This window comes from Thunnus maccoyii, chromosome 6 (assembly GCF_910596095.1).
Source record: "Thunnus maccoyii chromosome 6, fThuMac1.1, whole genome shotgun sequence".
In the NCBI taxonomy this organism is placed as follows: domain Eukaryota; kingdom Metazoa; phylum Chordata; class Actinopteri; order Scombriformes; family Scombridae; genus Thunnus; species Thunnus maccoyii.
Window position 1 is genome coordinate 20933724 of NC_056538.1, and position 20966 is coordinate 20954689.

At 39.1% G+C, this 20966-nt stretch overlaps 2 protein-coding genes across 7 annotated transcripts in view; one reads left to right on the plus strand and one right to left on the minus strand.

Moving 5' to 3' along the window:
- Positions 1–329: 329 nt before the first annotated feature.
- smc4 (structural maintenance of chromosomes 4) lies at positions 330–19817 on the minus strand. Its single transcript, XM_042414716.1, has 24 exons — positions 19661–19817; positions 18014–18171; positions 16846–17036; positions 16068–16259; positions 14831–15007; positions 12568–12732; positions 11901–12028; positions 11539–11679; positions 10824–10974; positions 8897–9061; positions 8530–8763; positions 8170–8355; positions 7852–8013; positions 7427–7655; positions 7196–7272; positions 6490–6642; positions 6188–6314; positions 5564–5753; positions 4092–4236; positions 2396–2569; positions 1956–2138; positions 1573–1805; positions 1269–1452; positions 330–765 (listed from the first exon to the last, which is right to left on the minus strand). The coding sequence occupies exons 2-24, from the start codon at positions 18159–18161 to the stop codon at positions 601–603; spliced, it is 3900 nt and encodes a 1299-aa protein (XP_042270650.1). The 5' UTR covers positions 18162–18171; positions 19661–19817; the 3' UTR covers positions 330–600.
- A 493-nt stretch (positions 19818–20310) lies between these two features.
- ift80 (intraflagellar transport 80 homolog (Chlamydomonas)) overlaps positions 20311–20966 on the plus strand; it is a 44110-nt gene continuing 43454 nt past the window's right edge. Inside the window, exons 1-2 of one of the 6 annotated variants that reach the window (XM_042414717.1) lie at positions 20311–20581; positions 20799–20862. In XM_042414717.1, the coding sequence (XP_042270651.1) occupies positions 20826–20862 (37 nt within the window). In that variant the 5' untranslated portion in view covers positions 20311–20581; positions 20799–20825. The other 5 variants (XM_042414718.1, XM_042414719.1, XM_042414721.1 and 2 more) reach the window with 5 other exon arrangements.

Below are 20966 nucleotides of genomic sequence, written 5' to 3' on the forward strand. Positions count from 1 at the left end.
CAAAACAAGGACTGTGGATTTTGTCCCCACTCACTCACATCTTCTAATCGTCAGTATGAACAGGTGGAATGATTACAGCGAGCAAAACCTATTTCATTGTTCATGTGGGCATCTGACTGTTGTAACACAGACTTAAAAAATTGTGAACTTATGATTTTTAGGAATAAGACTAAAAATATCTTTTGGGACATCAGTGACTCAGTAGGAATCAGGTAAGTTTTGTTTGGAATTTAACCTAAAATGTTGACAGATCTCAGTTACTACTAAGCAAAAATACAAACATAGATGTTATGTTTATGTACATCATGTGAGTGGAAATGTGAAAATTTAGGAAAAGATGAAACAAACGTTTATTGATTGAAACGATAACAAAGAATAGCAGCATTTCATCATAAAGAATAAGATAAAAAGATAAATATTTACATTGTGTGACGAGAAGTAAAACAGCAAAGACAGACATCTGAGTTTAACAGACACTCGACATTTAAAGGCGCAGTGTGTAGGATTTAGTGACATCTAGTGGTGAGGTTGCAGATCGCAACAAACTGAATACTCCCCCGCAAGATGCCACTAAAATATACAGACTGCAAATTTAAAAGTTTAAGCTGTGACAGCGTCGTGCTCTTTGAATACAATGGTCTTGGGGTTGATTCCCACACTCTTAGTGGTGTTGTGAGTTTTGTAGATGCCGATGAGACGATCGGCAATCTCAAACATGTTGTTCCTCAGGGAGATGATGATGAACTGAGCATTCTTGGTTTGCTCCTGCAATGAGATGGGACAGAATCAAAATATTAATTAATCTGATTAGATTTTATTCTTAGTTGAATATTTAATTATATGTTATGTTGAATGAAGTGAACAATTATCCAGAAGCTTATAAAATAATGAGCACTGTGAGTGGCAACAGTTAAAGGCTTAGTACTTGTTTTGCTCCAGCTCCCAAAAACAGGTGATTTTTCTGAACTCCTCCATTATTCCAGTGTTACACAACAGAAACACTGAGATCACATGAGTCAGTGATTACGACAGTGATTAGCTGGCTGCACAGTGTTTAAAATTAACTGACTAATGCAATTTAATGTTTCAATTACTTTGGTTGGATCACTGTTTCTTCCAACAGCATCTCTTGGATTCAGCACTTTACAACAAGCTTTTCGTGGTTTGTTACACCACTCCACAGCCCAAAATCTAATCTGGAGTTATAAGAAAGCGATAAGCCTCATGAACCCTTTTGTTTTTTATGTAATACACAGGTTCATACTCACATAAATGTAACAGGCCACAATGGAGACATTCTTGAAATCAAGAGCAGCATCAATCTCGTCCATGAAGTAGAGTGGTGTGGGCTTATAGTGGTGCAGAGCGAACACCAGCGCCAACGAGCTGAGGGTCTTCTCTCCTCCTGAGAGGTTAAAGATCTTCTTCCAGCTCTTCTTCGGAGGACGCACACTAAGGAGAGTGAGGAACGGAAATTTATGCTCAAACATAAGGATAGGATTAATGTCTAGAACTCAATGTGCCAGCTGCATTTTGTTCTGAAGACACTTGTTCATTTTCCTCGTCTCTTACCTGAACATGATGCCCTCAGAGAAGGGGTCTAAACTGTCCACGAGCTCCAGCTCTGCGTCGCCCCCGAGTGTAAGCATCTGGTAGTTTTCCTTCAGCTTGTTTGTGATCATGTTGAATCCGGTCATGAATTCGTTGAGGCGCTGTTTGCGCAGGTCCTCATAGCCACGTTTGAAGTTGTCCCTCTCTGTGGTGATCTCGTCCAGCTGAGCCACACGCTGCAGGTACAGTTCCTCCTGAAGACACAATGAGCCGTGATGATGAAACCTTTGATCCAGTACTTTTTGTGTCAGACAAATTCTAAATAGAGGTTCCTCTTATTTTGCTCTCACTTCCTACTTGTTTAGTTCAGAGCAATAAACTAGATAATGCATATTTGTGCGTACCTTCTTCTTGTACTCTGCAATGGCGCCAAGGTTGGGCTTCATCTGAGCACTCTTGGTCTCTAATGTGACCATCTTGTTGATAATAACATTTGGATCTGAGATTTCTTCCAGTTCAGCAGGAGTATAAACAGGAAGTTCCTCTGCTGGCTTATCCTCAATGGTATGAAGGGACAGCTTAGTGGCCTGAAGAACATTTCAACACAATAGTCATAAATATAAATCATGTACCCACACAAGTGCCGAAGAGAGGAAACAAAACAAAACAAATATCCCCTACCCCACCCTCCAAAATCTCCCTCAGTTAGAAATATAGATCTTCTCAAAGGGAACATCTCAAATCAAAGTTAATAAATGCTTCAGAGATGAAGGATAGGACACTTTTAAAAAACAATTTAAGGAAGTTATGTAATGTGCTTGAACAAACACACGCACACACACACCTCTTTCTGCCAGTTTTTGATCTTGCTGTTGTGTTCAGTGATGGTGGTCTCTATCTGCTCAATACGGAGCCGTACGCTGAGGGACTCCTCCTGCAGTGCATGCTCCTGCTGCTGCAGGACCTTTATCTCCTTCAGCACCCCCTGGTACTGCTCCTGCACCTCAGGAAGTGATGCCTGGAGGACAGAAGGAAACAGTGCTACAGTGTTACCTAAAAGTAATTTAGATACAGTAATGCCACACAGCTACAGAACGTAAAAACAAAAAGCAGAGTTCATATGTAAATGATGAGAGACAATTCTCACATGTACAAGAATTCTATAAAAAGCACTTGCATACTTGAAACAGAAACACCTTTGAAGCACTGTGGTAAGCTGCAGACATAATTATTGAATTTATCAGTTTATTTTGATTAAATATCATATTTCATAAACCAAAATAAAAATAAAGCTGCAAGTGGCAATATGTGGGTTCGAATCTTTTTTCAAATCAGCCAAAGTTAAAGCCGTGAGCAGCAACGATCGGGTTTCAGGTTTTACAAAGGTGAACAAACTTGAACATTTTTCATTTTTCACTGTTTTTTCTAAATATAATGAAAAAACAGTGACGGACTTCTGAAATGACCACATGTTGCAGTGAGGCCATCTTTTGTCACATCAGTGGATGTGCTGCAAGTCTAAATTGGACATCCTGGGACTTGAACCCATGACCTTTGTATCCCCAGAGAAGGTGACTTACTGACTGTGCTACTGGGGAGACATGACATTCTATATATCTTCTTACTGAATCGACTACAGGTGGCAGTAAGGCAAACTTTTGTCACATATCATAGGATGTGCTGAAAAATGTCAGCTCTGTAAGACGCACAGGTGGATTTTTTTTTTTGTTTTGTTTTGAAGTTTGGAATGTGAAACTTCTGAAAACTTACATTTGTTGTAATAAGCCAAGCCCCTTTAACCAATCATTACCAATTTTTATCGACTGAGTCATGAGCCTAGATTGCACAATCCAAATTTTGTATGAATCCATGCAGCCAATTATGAGATATAAACTTTTCGCATTTGTGGCTCCTCCTAAGGGTGAAGCACAATGCGCATCACCAGACATACTCAATGAACACTCCTCAACATATGTGTTAAGTTTTGTGTTGATTCAATAAAAAAAAATGTATGAGTTATGCCCAATTTCCTGCTTAACTCCACCCTTTTGTGAAGTCTTTTTGATAGATGGTGGCCATGTTTTTGAACTCATTGTCTATCTCAGTTCCCCAAGGCAGTATGCCAAATTTGGTGACAATTGCTCAAAAATTGTAGGTGGAGTAGCGAAAAAACAGATTTGGACAAAATTCAAAATGGCAGAAAATCTATCCAGGAGCAAATGGGCGTGGCTTATATGGATAGATTCGCCTGGACCTACAGAATCCAGGAAAAAAGAAGTTTGTTTGTGAGACTTATGGTTCAAAAGTTATAGTTCAAAACATAAAGTTCGCTGTTACAGCGCCACCATCTGGCTGACATGGGTGATTATTGGTGCCTGAGTAGTGGAGGGCCATAGGAACCTACTGTATCTGGTTGGTTTTGGACTTATGGTTGCTGAGCCGCAGAGACTTTTAGTGGAGAAAAATAATAATAGTCGGAAGAAAAACAATAGGGTTCTACCCCTTCAGGGTTTGAACCCTAATGAAAGAAGAGTGCCGACCTCAGCCTCCTGACAGGCCTTCATGATCTCCCCGGCCTCCTCTTCCAGTTTGTTCAGCTGTTCTTCGAACTGAGCCAAAGACTTCTCATTCTCCTCCTGCTCACCCTGCACACGACTCACACTCTCCTCACACTTCTTCAGGTTTCTGAACGGAGGACACACACAAATGCAAAGAAATTAGTCTCTGTGAGGGTGGTGGCATCGTAACATGTGTTTGAGTGAAAAAGAACTAGTGATACTGTCCGCTTTGACTTGCCATACAAGACTGTTAATGAGTGACTACTTTAGAGCAAACATCTTGTCTACAAGGCTACAAGGAGTTTTCCAACTTAGGAGCGTGTTTCCCCCCAGGTTGTTACAGAGTTCAGTCAGAGTTCAAACACACAGGATTTGATGTTTATAACAGTGAACAGCTAAGCCACGTGCGCAAAAGGACAGATACATTTTGTGTCAAACATGGTTATGACCATGCTATTGACTTCAAACCTTCTCTTCCTCCTTCTCTCCGTCATCATCTGGTTAGGAATGGTGTTGATAGACCACTGACAGATGCAGCACTGTTCCTCCACTTGGGCTCAGCATGTTAAACCTAAATATCGTTGCCGCTTGCTCTCTACAAATGCCAACAATACGTCACCTGCACAGTCACTGCCCATTACTCCATAACGCTGCTAGTGATCCAAAACTCCAGAGTACCTGGCTTTTTGGCTTTTAGACATGCTTCTCGATTAGAGAAAAAGTTCCACGTTGACTCTTTTCAAACATGACAGGATAGTTATGATAGAGCTGCAACTTTTGTTCAACAAGAAAAACTGTTTTTGTTCCGTTGCTCCTCACCATGGTGTCTGCACTGCTAGGAAGCATCAGTGAGTTGGAAAATACATCAAGGATTTATATGACATCTAGAAAGAAGAGTTTTCACACAGGAAGCTTCAGTGTCTCAGTTCATAAGTTCCACTGTGTTTGTCATCGGCAGGACAGCTCTTCCAGCAGAACAAAGCACATCAAATGCAGCTACCAGAGTCTTTTTGCTTCAACAGACAAATCAATCTTAATGTTCCAGCTACAGGTACTGATGACTAGATGGCTATTTTAGTTGCTACTGTCAGCATATTGATTAAGTAAACGAAAAAAATGCCAACAATAGGAATAAGTGGAGTTTAGTGAGTGTTCCTGTAACCTAACTCTATGTATTGTATATTTGTCAGTGAGGCACAATAATTTGTTTTAAAAATAGTTCTATGATGTTGTATACAGAATCAAGAACTAACAATAAGGAAAGTTTAACTATACCACACTATACCAACACATTCACTCAAACTAAGCTGCTAAATATGGCTCAACATTTCTGACTGTATCGTACGTTTCATCATAGTCAAACAATAGATGATCCTAATAACTTAAAACAAAGTATCACTGTGTCAACCAAGCAATCATTTAATTATAAAATGCAAATGTGCATATTTCCTCACCGGTCTGCGGTCTTTATGGCAACTTGAGCCTTGGTTATGGTGGAGGAGCAGTCATCGAGGTCCTTGTTGACCTTGTCGAGCTTGTCCTGCTGAGCCTTTAGCTTGTGGCTATTGATGTCCACAATCAGGTTGTGGAGTCTTTTCACCTCATTTTCCACCTTCCCGGCTTTACTGGACGCTGCCTCGAAGTCTGGGAGTGCAAGAGAGTGAATGAATGAATGGACAGAACAGGAAGAGAGGAGAAAGACAATAATATTAACGTTGGAATTTGATATCTGTTTTGCTTTATATTCAGGGGGATTAAACTGGACAAACATTTTCATGAATGAAACGGTCATGTGGTATGTAGACTCATTTAGACATTAGACCTGAAACTGTAACTCAATATGAGAATTTTGTCACCATTCGATTATGTGGTGAGACATACTTAATATCGAAACTGAATTAAAGCTCAAGCTAACCTAAAGTCATGTCAATCACTCATGTAACCTTCTGTCCCAACAAGGCTCAGCCATATGTATGGTGCTAATTCTATTATCACAACTTAGTCTTACATAAGAGTTCACATTAACCCAAAATCATAAACTACAAGAGTCCTCTTTACAGTTTACAGGAGGATCCTACCTTTCTTAAAGGCCTCCAGGCTCTTTTCCATCTGTTTCTGTTTGGCCTTGTCTGGCGCAGCAGCCAGCACGTTGGCCTCGAGTTCCTTGATCTGGATCTTCAAGTGAGTCTCCTGGTCAGCTAGACTCTGAAGGACAGAAAGAGGGAAAACAATCAATTGTTAAGAACACTAAGTTATGAGTCAATACTGTCACATGTTACTGTTAGTTATGAATAGTAGAGGTTATTATTTAGATCACAAATACATCCAAATGGATGAAAGAAACACAGTGAATGAAAAGGAAGAGGTGGATGTGCTGTACAGTCATGCTGTTGGTGTATTTTTCCAAGGTGTTCTTCATGTCTCGGAGCTGTGGCCGGAAGCGCTGTATGTTCTCCTCTAGCTGCAGCTTTCTCTCTTGGCAGCCCTGCAGCTTCGAAACATTCTCATTCAGCTTGCCCTCCATACGGTCGAGCTGCAGAAAACACATGAAAATCATCATGTTTTGTGCAGTAAATGTCTGCTGTGGTGCTTATCTGATAGTAGGTCCTGCAAAATCACTTCTAGGAAACACATTGGAAAGAAAAACACAGTAAAGTTATCCAAGTTCATAGTATGAAGTAGGAGTTAGTAATGACACTTCATCCACTTTCAATAAGAACTAGAAATTCTCCTTTGAAATCAGTTTTATGATACTAAGAACTAAATTATGTCTTATAGTTTCTTTGTAGTTTCTAACCAACACATTCAACAGACTGACAGATGTCCTGTCCTAAATGATCACTGTTCTAACTGTATTAATTGCTTTCGATTAAATGCAAATTGCAATAACATGTTGTTTACACAGGGGGCAACAAGTGAGAATCAAATCATTTTCTTTAAAGATGCTTGTTGTTTTAAAATCAAGCAAAAAAATGTAGCGCTCCCACATCTTGAAGGAGATACTATGATCTTTCTATCTAAAGCAGGACCAAATGTGTATCACACTGAATTTTGGGCCACTCATGACATGTGTATTTTACACTTACCTCCTGCTGAGAGACTTCAGTACCAATAGAGGAACCCATCCTGCCCTTCAATATTCTTCCTCCTCCAGTCATGGTTCCTGTGATGAACACACCGGACCACAGGGGATAAGAGGGGGAGGGTCAGACTAGTAAAATAATGGCAATTGTATTATCTTCACTGAATTACATAACTATAAGAGCTAGGAAAAAAACAGGATATGATTATGACAGAAAAAGCAGGAGGCCACCCACCAGCCATCTCGATTATCTGTCCCTTCAGGGTGACCACTCTCCAGCGCTTGTCTTTCTGGAAGGCCATCCTAGTGGCCTGCTCCATGTCCTGGGCCACCAGGGTGTCCCTTAGGGCGAAGTAGAAAGCTGGTCGCACGCTCTCATCTTTCACTCTCACCATGTCAAAGAGACGAGGGCTGTCCTCAGGGGTGCGGATGGAGGTATTGATGTTCTTCTCCCACACCTTCATCTAAGTAAAGCCAGTGAGAAGGAAAAGGAAGACGCAGAATCCATGTAAGCTTTTGATAAGAAATCCTGCTTACAAACTAGAACAATTTCTGTAAGCGGTTAAAGACACTGATGTTGTTTACATCTTAACAAGACAAGAGAGATAAAAATCAGTTTACACCCTCTTGACTGAGGGCCCCAACTGTAATCATCTTTACCTTGTCAAGACCAATGAAGGTAGCAACTCCAATGTTCTGTTCTTTGAGAAATGTGACACATTTCTGAGCTGTATCAATGGTATCCACCACAATGTTGTCCAGAGCACCACAGCTGGAGGAAATAGCCACATCATACTTCTCATCTATAGCTCCAAGGTCTCCCTACAAGAAAAAAAAAAAACAATCTGAGCACTGTGACCACATAAGCATATCACTAAAGAGTTTATAGGTGTGTTCCCTGTAATAATTTATAACTGAGATATTGATGATATTCTTGGTAATAATGAGACTGTATTTTATATTATAACAGCTTTTTACCAATCTTCCAAGGATGCCAGGGATTCTGCCACTCTTCTTCTGCTGCATGAGAGCATCCAGGACCTTTCCTCGACTGCGGTTGGAGGACAGAGAGCTCTTGGCTTCCTCCACCTTCTGCCTCATTTCCCTCACCACTTCCCTAGTCTCATTATCCATCTTCATCAGCTTCTCCAGCTCTCCCTCATCCTGCAGAGGAAATGGGGGGGATCAATTCAAGGACAAATTCACAATAATGACACCATCCGCTGTGCAGATATGTTCTATACCACACACATTATTTATTGGCAGATGCTAAATGTCCCATGTGAATTCTGCCTAAACAAAATGCTATCACACAGCAATGCTGATGTTCGGTTTTACCTTCTTGAGCTCTTGTTCTTTCTCAGGTATTTTGACTTCCAGGTCCTTAATAGCTGCGCGGCGCTCCCGCAGCGTGTCAGAAGTTGTCTGAAGTGTCTGCTTGGCTGTGTTGAGCTGTGTCACAGCGGTGTTGTGGCGGCTAAGGTAGATGTCAAGCTCTGATTGAGCCAGGTCCATACGAGAGCGGGTCTCGTTTACAGCCTTACTGAGCTCCATCAGCTCTTTCTCTTTGGTCTGGAGAATACAAAAAGAGGAGAGGTTGGGAATGTTGGAGAGAAAAAAGGAGAGTAAACATGTTTTACAGAAATGTTTACTATGCAAAGTTAAATATAGCATGGTACAGTGAAAGCAAGATGTAGTCACGCACCTCTTTGTCCTGTTGCAAGCCGCTGGTCTCTTCCTTCAGACTCTCCATCACCTCCTTAAGTTTCTCTTCTTCTTTCACCTTCTGCTTCTCCAGCCCTTCCTTGCGAGCTGTTGCCTCAGAGATGGCCTTTTCACTGTTGGCTGGTACACCGCGCACTTCCTCCAGCTGAAAGATGAGCCAGACAGGAGAAGGTACAGTAACAGATGAGATGTGTCCAAGTTGGGATTCTAAGCAACAGTGGCTGCACCTGTCTAGGTTCAACTTAAGGACACAATTCATTAATACACACTTCTACCAAGCTTTACCTCTTAAATTAAAGGATGATCAAATAAAGAGATCTGAAGAATTCAGGAGACAAGAGTTGTAAAGTAAATGGACTGAATCAGTTTTTTGCCAGTGCCAGTTACAAGCAACTGTGCTACACATTCAGAAGCAGGCCAAAACACACAACTGTAATCAACTATAAACACACATTCAGGACTGAGCAAGCCCTGGTTAAGACTGGCACAACAGTCTGCTGCCTGGCAGGGCTGAAACAAGGCAAAGGAGTGGTGTGTGTATATAGTCTATGTTTTGTAGGGTTAACTGCGGGTGAAATGTGAATGTGGCTGCTGGGAGTGTTACACAAGCCAGGCCATAGTTGACTACCACACAGCAGAACACTGCTCCCCAGAGGTCTGCCCGCTTCTGCCCTGCTCCCCCTCTGACCAAGACATTTCCAGAGCACAGCCATTGTAGGTGGAGCAGATAGACTTTTAGAGCAGGAAGGGAGATGAGAAGATATAACAAGTTACAAGGAACTCTTAAGGTTAGGTTTGTCTGTGATTTTTTTTTTTTGCACAAGTTAAAAAAAATGTTAGTCTAAGAGACAGGAATACAATTAATGGTGAAAGAGAGCATGAGTGTGCTGTCATTAGGCACACACTAACAATCAACTTGTGTGTTACTTCACAGCCCCCTAGTGGCTAGTTTAGGGTAGATGGCCCTTCCTGCCATTAAAATTTGATTTATTTATGGATAACGTCACTTAATCTAGAAGAAATCCAGGTATTACACTATTCCTTAATTAAGAAAAAAATACAGAAAATTAAAGCAGAGTCCCTAAATGCTTTCACAAATGACACAGCATGATTTCTCAGTCACACAAGGCATCATGTCTAAGATCAAAGTCCTTCAGTAACAATGTTCAATGTTTTTGGCAAAAGCCTACCTGACTGTCCTCAGTATTGCTTTGTGTAGCTGCAGCTAGAGCTATCACAGAGAATTATTTCAGTTCAATGTCTTTGAAAACATCAACTCTACCAGCATCCAGGCTTTTTGTTTAAACACTAAATTATCTGCAATATTGTTTTACACAAAATTGTATTATCTTCAAAGAACTTATAGAATGCTTAGTTCTTCACTGCCAGGAACATTTTAAATTCTTTATCTACAGGGAAATTTATGATTATAGAATCCATGTTTATAATGGCAAATAACTCTTGGGAACTGGAATAATTCTGTAATTCACTAATCACTCCTATATAGGTTGTGTAAAGCCTTGACAAAATGTCTTTTTCTCCTCGGCCTCAAAACAGAACTTGTGTTTTCTATAAGCAACGGAAATTGTATTTTTAGTGCCCATGTTTCTCTCTTGGCCACGGGACAACATAAACATGTAAAACTGGAGTGTCATACCACTGCTGCTAGCTCGTCCTGGATCATGGTGCAAACCTGTATTTGTTAATGGGTATGTATTGTATGTAACAGTTATCCTCTCCTGACAGATTGTGTGTCTGTGTGCCTCTGAACACTGTGAGAATGCCCACTGTGACGCTGTCAGAGTGAAATACTCACATCTACTGCAGAGCAGCAAACAGTAACACCATGTCAAATTAAATCATTGAAGTGGGTATAATAGTGGAAGACAATTTTAAGGTTAACACACCTTTTCCTTGTCCTTCTCCAGCTGCTTCTGCAGTTTCTTGTTCTTGCTCTTGCAGTGTTTAATCTTCTCACGCACTTCAACATCCTGCAGGTCCAGCTGAGTGAACTTCTCCTTCTGGGTCTCAATGTACTTGTTGAGCTTATTTTGTTTCCTGGTGGAGAAACAGCATTTTTACTGGGTATGCTCAAGTCAATCATGGAAAAAAAAATCAACTCAAGTATTAGATAAACTATGAGGGGAAATATACAAAACCATATATACCTATAAAGACTAATGGGCTCAGTTTCTATAATGTGAGACAACAAGCATTTCATAGTAAAGCTCAGCCAGATTTCTGTATCTACATTTTCCATTTCAAAGAAGATTTTAATATAGATTTTAAAAGCAATTTATGGTCATCAAAGCCATTTTTGCCCACATTTTTAAAATTGTGTTGACTTGAATATCAAATTTGCACATTTTTTTATTGGAAGGGAAAAACAATATTCATCACTTTTTTTCCAAGCATTTGTGCAACATTCAAACTTTACCACATACAATCTACTACTATAACTTCTATACTTTTCCATACCTGAATTGGAATTTTGCCTCTAAACAAAAGGGTTGAGGGCAAGAAAGGCTCTGACAACCACAAAATTATTGAATTACTAATCTTCTGACCATATTACACTGATTTTGAAGAGAGAAGAACAGGTAGAACAAAAAAATGTCTTACTTCTCCACATTTTTGAGTTCTTGGTTCTTTTTCTCCATCTCCTGTGATATATTTGTATTTTTCTCAGTGAGTTCCTTGTTGTCCTCCAGGATCCTCTGCTTTTCCTGCTCTTTATCCACCACACGCTTCTGCAGATCATGACTAATGGCAAAGAGATAAGCAAAAACCAGTGACAGATTAAACTATATAATTCACACATGAAGTAAAGGGCTATGGGTCATGCTGCGCTTCTCAAGGTTTAAAAATAGTTGACATTTTTTTCTTCTCTATGACACTGATGGGTCTAAATTGAAATTTAATGAGATTATATTATTGTTTAATTTGCTTTGTAAAGAATAGAGAAATTGCGCTGGTGTACTTACACATAATATTGGCAAAGCTGACTCTTGTGTTTGAAGATGTTATTCTCCAGGGTGAGGAACTCCACAGCTTTGTTCTTTTCTCCCTCCAAAGCATTCTTCTCTTTTTCCACAAGCTTTACTCGGTTGAGCTAGGGCAGTGAACATCATAGTGCTTAGTATCAGATGACAACACTTAAAATAAAGTTTCTAGTCATAAATTATATGCATAAGTGCCACGTTCAGACAAGATATGTAGTTTGTACAGTATCTCCATCATTCTGATGCCACAGAAATATTATGATGAAAGATGTAATAGCACTGATTTGTTTTTAATCACTCCAGTATCTTGTTACTTACATAGTACAACAAAATACAAATTTAATTGGAAAAAAAAAAAAAAAAAAAAAAAAATTGTCAACATACTAACATTGCACAATCTTCAGAAGTAAATATGTGTGCACAAAAAGACTTCCATGAAAGCCATATATCATGTCTGGGGTAGTTGGCCCAGCCAAGTACCAACTTATCTTACATTCTGCACAGTTACACCTCTATAATTTTTTTTTTCAAAATCAAACTGTGTCCTTTATTGAAGATAGGTACAACAAAATAAGTCATGACACAGGAAGGAAAGTTGGTAAGGTTACGAAAGTGTGAACATATAGTGTGTGAGTATACAATATATCACCTTCTCTCCCCTCTGCTCATTGAGCAGTTCAATGCGACGGGCCAGGGTTTGGATGGGCTCCTTGAGGCGGCAGGAGCCAATAATGTCCTCTAGGTACTCCAGCATACCCTCATCATGCTCTGTCTGACCTTTAGGCTTCATCATGGCAATTTGCTCCACCTCACCCTAGATACAGGTCAGAAGGTCAGAATAACACATGGACACAGACATGCATGCAGTCATTCATGGAACTCATAGAGCTAAAGTTTGAACAAAACAACAACTCTTATAATTTGTAATAATATAATAAAATATGTCCAAAACATTCACTATTAAGACATGTGGTCAATTGATTTCTTAACTCTAAACTTGCAATAATGCTGACCTGATACACACACACACACCCAGGCAGTTTCATACAGTCATGTACAGTGAACCAAAAATTACTTTCTGGAAGTTCCCTTTGAGCACACAACAGATTTTCTCATTCAGATAACATAAGAATACCACCCAGTACTATATTTGGCTTAATAAACAGTTAAATTAATTCAAAACAAAAAAGGATGTCAAATTAAAATACTTAACTACTCATTCTTCAAAAATAAATAAATAAATAAACCAAAAAATAACACATATTCAGATTCAAGAAGAAATATTTAAGTTAACACATTATCACCTCACCATCCCACCACAGTACTCATTACAGAACTTGTGTCATAATTATAATGACTAAATTATAAGTGATTTAAAAGCAAATGCGTTTGATAGCATGCACATTTTGACTCCTTGTAGTTACACTTCAGTTCAATTTCTAAATATTGCACATGTGCACTGCTTGGCCCAAAGTCAGGGACAGGTCTCTGGTGTAATTTTATATGTCTGAATGTGTGTTCATTTTTAATTATTTTTTTTAGATAGGCTGGCTTAGAATAACAATGTTGCTACATAATAAATTTCAAGTTAAACACAAATAAAATCCAGATATAATAAAAACTTAAAGTCTCCAATTACATCCTATTTATGTGTAGGAAAAAAAAGGCAGCTCACATATTACTTTTATGTATGAAAGAAAGGAGAAGCCAGTAGAGGAAGGGGGAAAAAAGTCCCACGTCATCCTCTGCTCTGACCAGTGCACAAAATAGACAGCTTTCCCTTAGCCAGAGGCCTGGAAAATTGACCTTGGAGAACAAGCTAAAGCCTCTTCCCATAGTCATGCAGCCATGTCATTGACAGTGAGAATGGTCATGCACACACACATACGAAAAAAAAAAAAAAAAAAAAAAAAAAAGAGAGTCAAGCAGGACACTTGTAAGCAACCAGCTAACCACAAAACCACAGTGGAGGATAGAAACTGAATGTTCACCTGAAACTACCAAATAGTGTAAAAAATATAATTAAAAAATTGAGACAACGAAGATTTAATCAGCCATTTTGTACTACTCTGGCATCAGCCATCACCCTATAAGCCCTGAGTTAATCAGTAATAATAGGTAGGTCACACATGTAATACAGTCAGAGGGGTAGGAGTGTAACCAGTGAGCTGATTCAAACTCAGTTCAACACAATGCTAAATAAAAAATAAAATTAAAAAAACCCAACAAGAAAAATAATCTAAAAATATAGAGGAATGCATTACATTCACAGTGGAGTAAAAAACAAACAAAATGTTAAACCAATATTAAGGCCATGATAATGAAGGAGGGTGTCTGATCCAGCCACACTGAAGCAGCACTGCTAATATTGGGGTTGGGGTCTATTCTCACACGCCAATATTTACGTGCTGCTAAAGCGTGGCAGGTACATGAGAAAAGGAGAGGAAGGGAGGTCCAACCTGTCTCCACTGGAGGGTCAAACCCATCAAAGATCCCCCCACTACAAAATCTGAGTTAGTTGTTAAAATACAGCCACCTACATCCAGGTCCATGTATGGGTAAAATTGCATTTCCTTAAAATTCTAAAGCAGCAAATTATGGTTCGCACCTTTTCCACATTGTTTCAAACCATGATGCGCTGCTATAGCAGTTTAAGGGCTGTCGGAGGGCACACCCTCTCCTTTCCAATTCCAGTGCAACAGGTTATTCCCACAGACAGGCATGGCTTTAAGACAGCCATGAAACATATGACTGAAAGAGGACTGGGTAATGGGCAGAAAACGAAGAGCAGGAAATCTCTGACAGAATGGGATGGTCACAGCAGGGATAAAAAAAAAATAAAAAAAAAAGGAAAAAAAAAAGAAGCAGAGTTAGAAGTGGAAGAGGAAATTACATAAAAAATTTACAATTACCTGTAAGATCAGAAATCTGTTGTGGTCTAGGTCAATACCATGACTTCGGAGTAAAGCCCCCACTTCTTTGAATGTGGCTTTCTTGCCATTGATATGGTAGGCTGAGGAATTGTCTTTGTTGGCAGTCCTGGAAACATAGAACTTGCTGCTGGGGATGACTTCGTAGTCATCTCCTTCCTGGCTCAGAGGGGGGAGGGGCAGAGGACAGAGCAGCTTAGAGCAGAGCAGAGCAGTTCAAGAGAAACTCAAACAGCTCTACACATCAAATGATAATACTCATAATACTGATAAATCCACTGAGGGTGACAAAAGAATAAAACCCCATATTAGAAACAATTAAGAAACTCCACTTTAAAAAAAATGACACAACAGATCTAGGCCAGCTAGACTGACATGTAAATAAACCATATCAATATTGGAGTGTATTCTATAATGTTAGATTAACAAAATTAAAACACCATGCTATAAAAGATAATCAGCTTATACATGCAAAGCAAAATAAAAGATTCTTTGCCTAAAAGATTATTAAAGTTTAGAGCCAAGTCTGATAATTTAAGTTGTGTACACCACTTCTAAAAAAAAATCTTTTAAGTTTCAGAAATAGCAGGTTATAAAGCAGGCAAAATTCTCAGGATTATGCCATTAGTTAAACAACTTGATTTTAATTTACTATGAATGGATAAGCCCAAACAGAAAGGCTTAGATATGTTTAACAGTGTTCAAGGCAAAACTTACTCACACTCCATGTGGCAGATCAAATACAGAAACATATTTAACTCTAATTCTTCAGACTACAGTCCGTTTTTAAGTAATTTGTCTTCTGGTGTATGAAACTATATTTGTCTCTTAATGCACACACCCACATTACTGATATTTCACAGAACCATCAAATAAATAGAGCCTAGTCAGTAAATGACACATTTAAAAATTATTCAAAAATAAAGAAACCAGTTCTAGCACATTATGAACTGTCTATGGTACATGTGGGTGTTGGTTGACTTTCATGACTGATCTGAGTCTGTGTTTAGGCCCTGGTGTGATAAGACTTTAGCAATATTAACTCAGGAGCCTCAAGGAAAAAAAAATATATTTAATTTTACAAAAATATGTGTCCACAGGAAAATATTTCTAATCATCCCTTTCAATTTGAGCTGCGTGGTGGTTAATTTATGTGAGACCAGAGCAAGTGTATGTGTGTATCTGTGTGACAGAGATATAGATATAGATATATATATACCTTATCAATAATCTTTTGAAAGTGCACCTCCACAGTACAGCTTTGCACATCTTTGTGTTGATCAGAACTATGAATCAGCACTGAGAGCTTTTTCGATCTGATCTTTTGAGCTCTGTATCCAAACACAAAGAGCATTGAATCTATCACATTGGACTTCCCACTCCCATTCGGACCAATGATGCAGGAAAAGCGCTGAGAGAAAAGAAAAAGAAAATGTTTAAAAATAGTATAAATGAATTTTATAAAAATATACTACATCCACATACAAATAATGTAAATGTCTTCACATTAGAAGCTATAAATTAACATTTCAGCATAGTATGATTGTCATGGTGGATGTATTCTGAGTGGGTGTAGTTAAGATTTATTTTGTACTCATATCTGCAGAACAATGAGGGGAGCAGAAAAAGGTGAAAAGAGAGAGTTTAAAGAAAGTCATAATTTAAGGAAAATGTCAGCATATCACCAGAACACTACCCCTTGTAAGATACACTAACTAAATCAAAATGGAGGAGTGTGACTTTTTCCACTTTGAAAAAAAAAAAATGTAAAAAAAATCCAATAACTGTTACAGTGTAATATCATTAATAATTCTGTACTTTTTTGTGTCTACTACCACACAAGGCAACTTGTTTACAGTTGCATAATATGAAATTTAAGACAAATTAAATAAAATTGAGAAACACTACACATGCTGATAAATCTGTGAGCTAAACACAACACATTCACAAACTATTTCCCACGCAGGGTTTATATTTGTAATCATGTTTGGTCGTACCTTGTGAAAAGGCCCCAGAATCTGTTCGCCTGCGTAAGATTTGAAGTTGCGATTAACTAAATGTGTTATCATCAGGCGAGGAGCGCCCGGTTCATTGGTCATTGCGGGGGGCGGGGGTGGAGGGATGCTACCGAGAATCTGCTCCAAACTTCGATTATCAAGCGCCTCGGCAACCTCCCCGTGAGACGGATCTGTGGCACAAAAAAAGTACAACTTTTATTCCTCTGTGCTCGTCGTTTCAGGTGACGGACAGTGGTGCGTGGGGGAGGGGTAGAGGAGAAAAAAACAAACAAACAAAACACAGGCAGCAAGTTAGACAACAGCAGACTCACAAGAAAGTTGACAGGCGTTATTTTTCTTTGTTCTAAAAACAAGAGCCAGCCCAACAAAAAAAAAAAAAAAAAGAGACCATGGCCGCTTTATGAACGAACCCACATTATTATACAAACGCTCTCCACGAGAAGCGTTGATATGTGAGAGTAGATGCGCCACATTCATTTCGTCGATGATAAATAACTAAAGTGCAAATTTCAATCATCAACGTCACATTTTCACTCATGCTGAACTGTACTCAAAACACAGCCAGGGAAACTCTTGTTCTGTGATAATAAGGTATAACGTAAAACCGATTACGTTGCCATCACACCAAGCTACAACGACCTGTCCAAAATCTATTGTGCTCATATTAAGCATAAACAAGCTATGGGGTCGATGTTTGTAAATGAAATTCTTGCAGCCAGACACACAGTGAAGCATTAAAACGTACTGTAAGGACTACAACCACCAGTTAATACCAATGTGCATCTGAATCATCGCATACAAATGATTTAATATCAAGTTATAAGAATTAAGTCAAAATCCCTTTAGATCTACTACATAAAGCACTTCATTATCCGAAATTAATTACCTCGCTTGATGAGAAGATCCGAGAAAGACGTTCACTCGACGATATCAAAATCATCTCAAAAATCATAATACATGTATTGATGACTGGCACTTTAGAAAAAAATATATCAGCCATCCTAACTACGTGTTGAGATTCAAGTAAGAAAAATAAGCTTCAGAGCTGTGCCAATTGGCCACTACCAATACAGCAATACACGCAACGCCATTGAGTGAACACAACTTATTTAGATTCACAGACACCAAAACACTCTTTGTTACTTGCCAGTTTTCGGCGGTGCCTCCTCTTGGCCATTGGAGTTGGTTTCTTGAGGGGGTACATCCAGCTCGTCTTCTGAGTCATCCCGAGGCTGCGACCCTTTCCCTCTGAGCTTGGCGGAGGCAGTTGAGCTCTTTGCAGTTTTAGATGGCATAATTTTAAATCTGAAGGGGTCATTGGTAAAAAGGAATATCCATGAGTGGTTTTTGCGCCTGTCAATCTCCCAACTCCTCTTTTAGTCGGTCACACGCAGCTACCCAGTTGTCAAGCTTTAATCATTACCACAGTCAGATCTCACTGCCGCCCATCTAACTATTTTTAATATGGTAACATAGTGTTGTAACAATAAAGTAACAACGTGAATTGAGTCTATGAGTTTGTGACCTGAACAAAGTGCGTTATTAAAAAAAAGGCTCTCGGCCTGATGAGATGGCAGTGATCAAGCTGCCTATCTACGAGATGCTTGTAGAGAATTAGATGCTATTCTATCTAATAACAAATAACAGTGTAATGTAATGGCCTCCTCCTTACACAATCGTTTTCGTAATCTTCTGCATCTAAAGTATACATTTTATTTGCTGTTATAATAACCTTTGTGGTATTGAGGAAAAACGGAAAAAATAAGGTGAACGTCACGTTAGCTGGAAAACAAAATCTGTTAATATGCAAATAGCTAAATTATCTCCCTAGAGCTCTTAGCCTAGCCTTGGTTGTGGCCATTGCTGAATATACGCAGCTAGGATATCTAGGCTCCCTGTTCTGTGGCAAAGACACATCGTCCTAAATTGAACGAAGTCTCAAACTGACACTTAACGTAATTTTAACGTGAATCCCGTCACCTTGTAAGTTATGTTGGGGCGGGGGTATAGACGGGGCAATCTAACTGGCTAACTTAGATGATTGGAAAGCACATTCAAAAAGCGAGTGTAACTGAACGGTAACGTTGGACTAATAGTAACGTTAACATTATAACTGGCGTACACGTACGTTTGTCAAATAAGAAATTTGCTCACGCTAGCTTGGCCGCCGAATAAAATAACACTCAAGCTAGCGTTGACTAAGCCACGTTACTGTGTTATATTCACTCTGCTGCTCTTAACGTTAACTGCTATAACTTTCTGGTGTTAAACAACGCAACGAAGCTAAAGCTAATGTAATGGCTAACTTTGGCTAGCAAACTTATCTGCGTTGTGGATCTGTAACGCAACACTGTAACGTTAACTGCACTCAAAGTTTGCGTTGTCTGAATTAAAAGGGGCGCTTCATTTAGCGTTTACCCAACTAACGTTGGCTAAAGCAATAGTAGTTGGCGTTAAGCAGACAAAGATAATGCATCAAAATGTTTAGCAGCCATCTGCAACATTAACATTAGCGTAGACAACCGGAAAACTTGCATGTTACTGTTAAGACTGCGTGTCTACGAAAAGCCTATTTTAGCATTAAATGTCATAAAAAGCAAAAAGAGATTGTCTCTCAATACATCCTGGAGTATGTTAACGCCAGTCTGTGCGTTTCCCACCGTAGTTTATGTTAAAACTCGACTTAATGTGTTGTTAATAGCAAATCTGGTTTTGAACTAACGTTAACATTATGCGTTTCAGCAAATAGACGGAACCCAGTCATTATACTGTCCGCTAAAATGTTTCTGTGTACCTTCCACAATATGCACACGGTCTGTCAAGAGTCTTCCTTTCTGATCCAAATCGCGATTTCGAAAAAAGTATTCGTTAATCCAAAACTTGGCAAATATAATCCACAAAATTCAGCCCCGTGTCGCTCCGACTCGCTCTCCCACTTGAAAACTCTAACTTGTAAATGGCGCCTAAACTGAGCCGTCGAACCAAATTCGTTACAAACTGACGCAAGGCACCATGGACCGTTCAAAGGGCAAGGGGAAAAAAACACGAAATTCAAAAAAAGGGGACGAAGCCAACTCCGTCTGGTTCCAAGCAAATGATAATCATTTTACAAAACAGTATGACGAAAAAACGCAGGTGTAATAATGCTTCACCTTTATAATGTTGAATTTTATTCAAGATTTTTGTCGGATTCAAAGCCTAATGTTGTTTCTACGTATTCAAACGGTTGCCTGGTTACAGTTAGAACGAAGTCCCACCCCGAGGAGTACTTTGCATATCAGGAACTATTATTCGATAGATTGACGATAAATGTTAGTTTTTTCGATTTTAATTAGTCCCAATTTAATACATTCATTTAACATGTTATTTGTACTTGTAAATAATTCGAAATATCCGTTGTCAAGGAAGTGAGATTTGCAACTCTCGCGAGAACTCACTCTTGAAGCTGACCCACATTAAATGGCTACCAAAAGTTAGCCCTTGATAACGTTAGCGACAAATTGCTTATTATAGATGAACAGGCTTGTTGTATTGACTACATGTGCATCTTTCGCTGGAGTACATGACACTCATGCCATGTTGGCTGCCCTGCAGTAAAGTCTGTAACGATAAAAAAGCGATGTCAATTATAACCAGAAAACCAAGTTAACGTTAGCATTCAAGTCACAAGCAAGACTCTGGGGCAGCCGAGGATTCACGTTAGCAACAGTGGCAGGTAACGTAGCAACTGCAGACGCTTGTTTCATTTACCGTTGCTGGTATCGGAACATGTAGCAGCTACCCCGCGTTATTCACGGGGTACGGTTCATACGTGCAGGTTTTAGTCTTCTATATTTTTTATGTTGATGAGGTAGTTTCACATTAGTCTGAAATATATAACTTTACTGTGTGAGTTACTGTCACTAACCTAAATGACCATTTCATCTTCTCAGCAGGGGTTAATAGCACAAACATCCACCATGAGATTGAAAACATCGCTGCTAAAGGAACCCAAACATATCCTTTTTATGACGTCGTTAGCTATCAAACCTTATGTGTGTGTTTCTGTGGAGTTTAAAATGTACGTCAAAGACTTTGATATTGCTATCATTATTATTGCT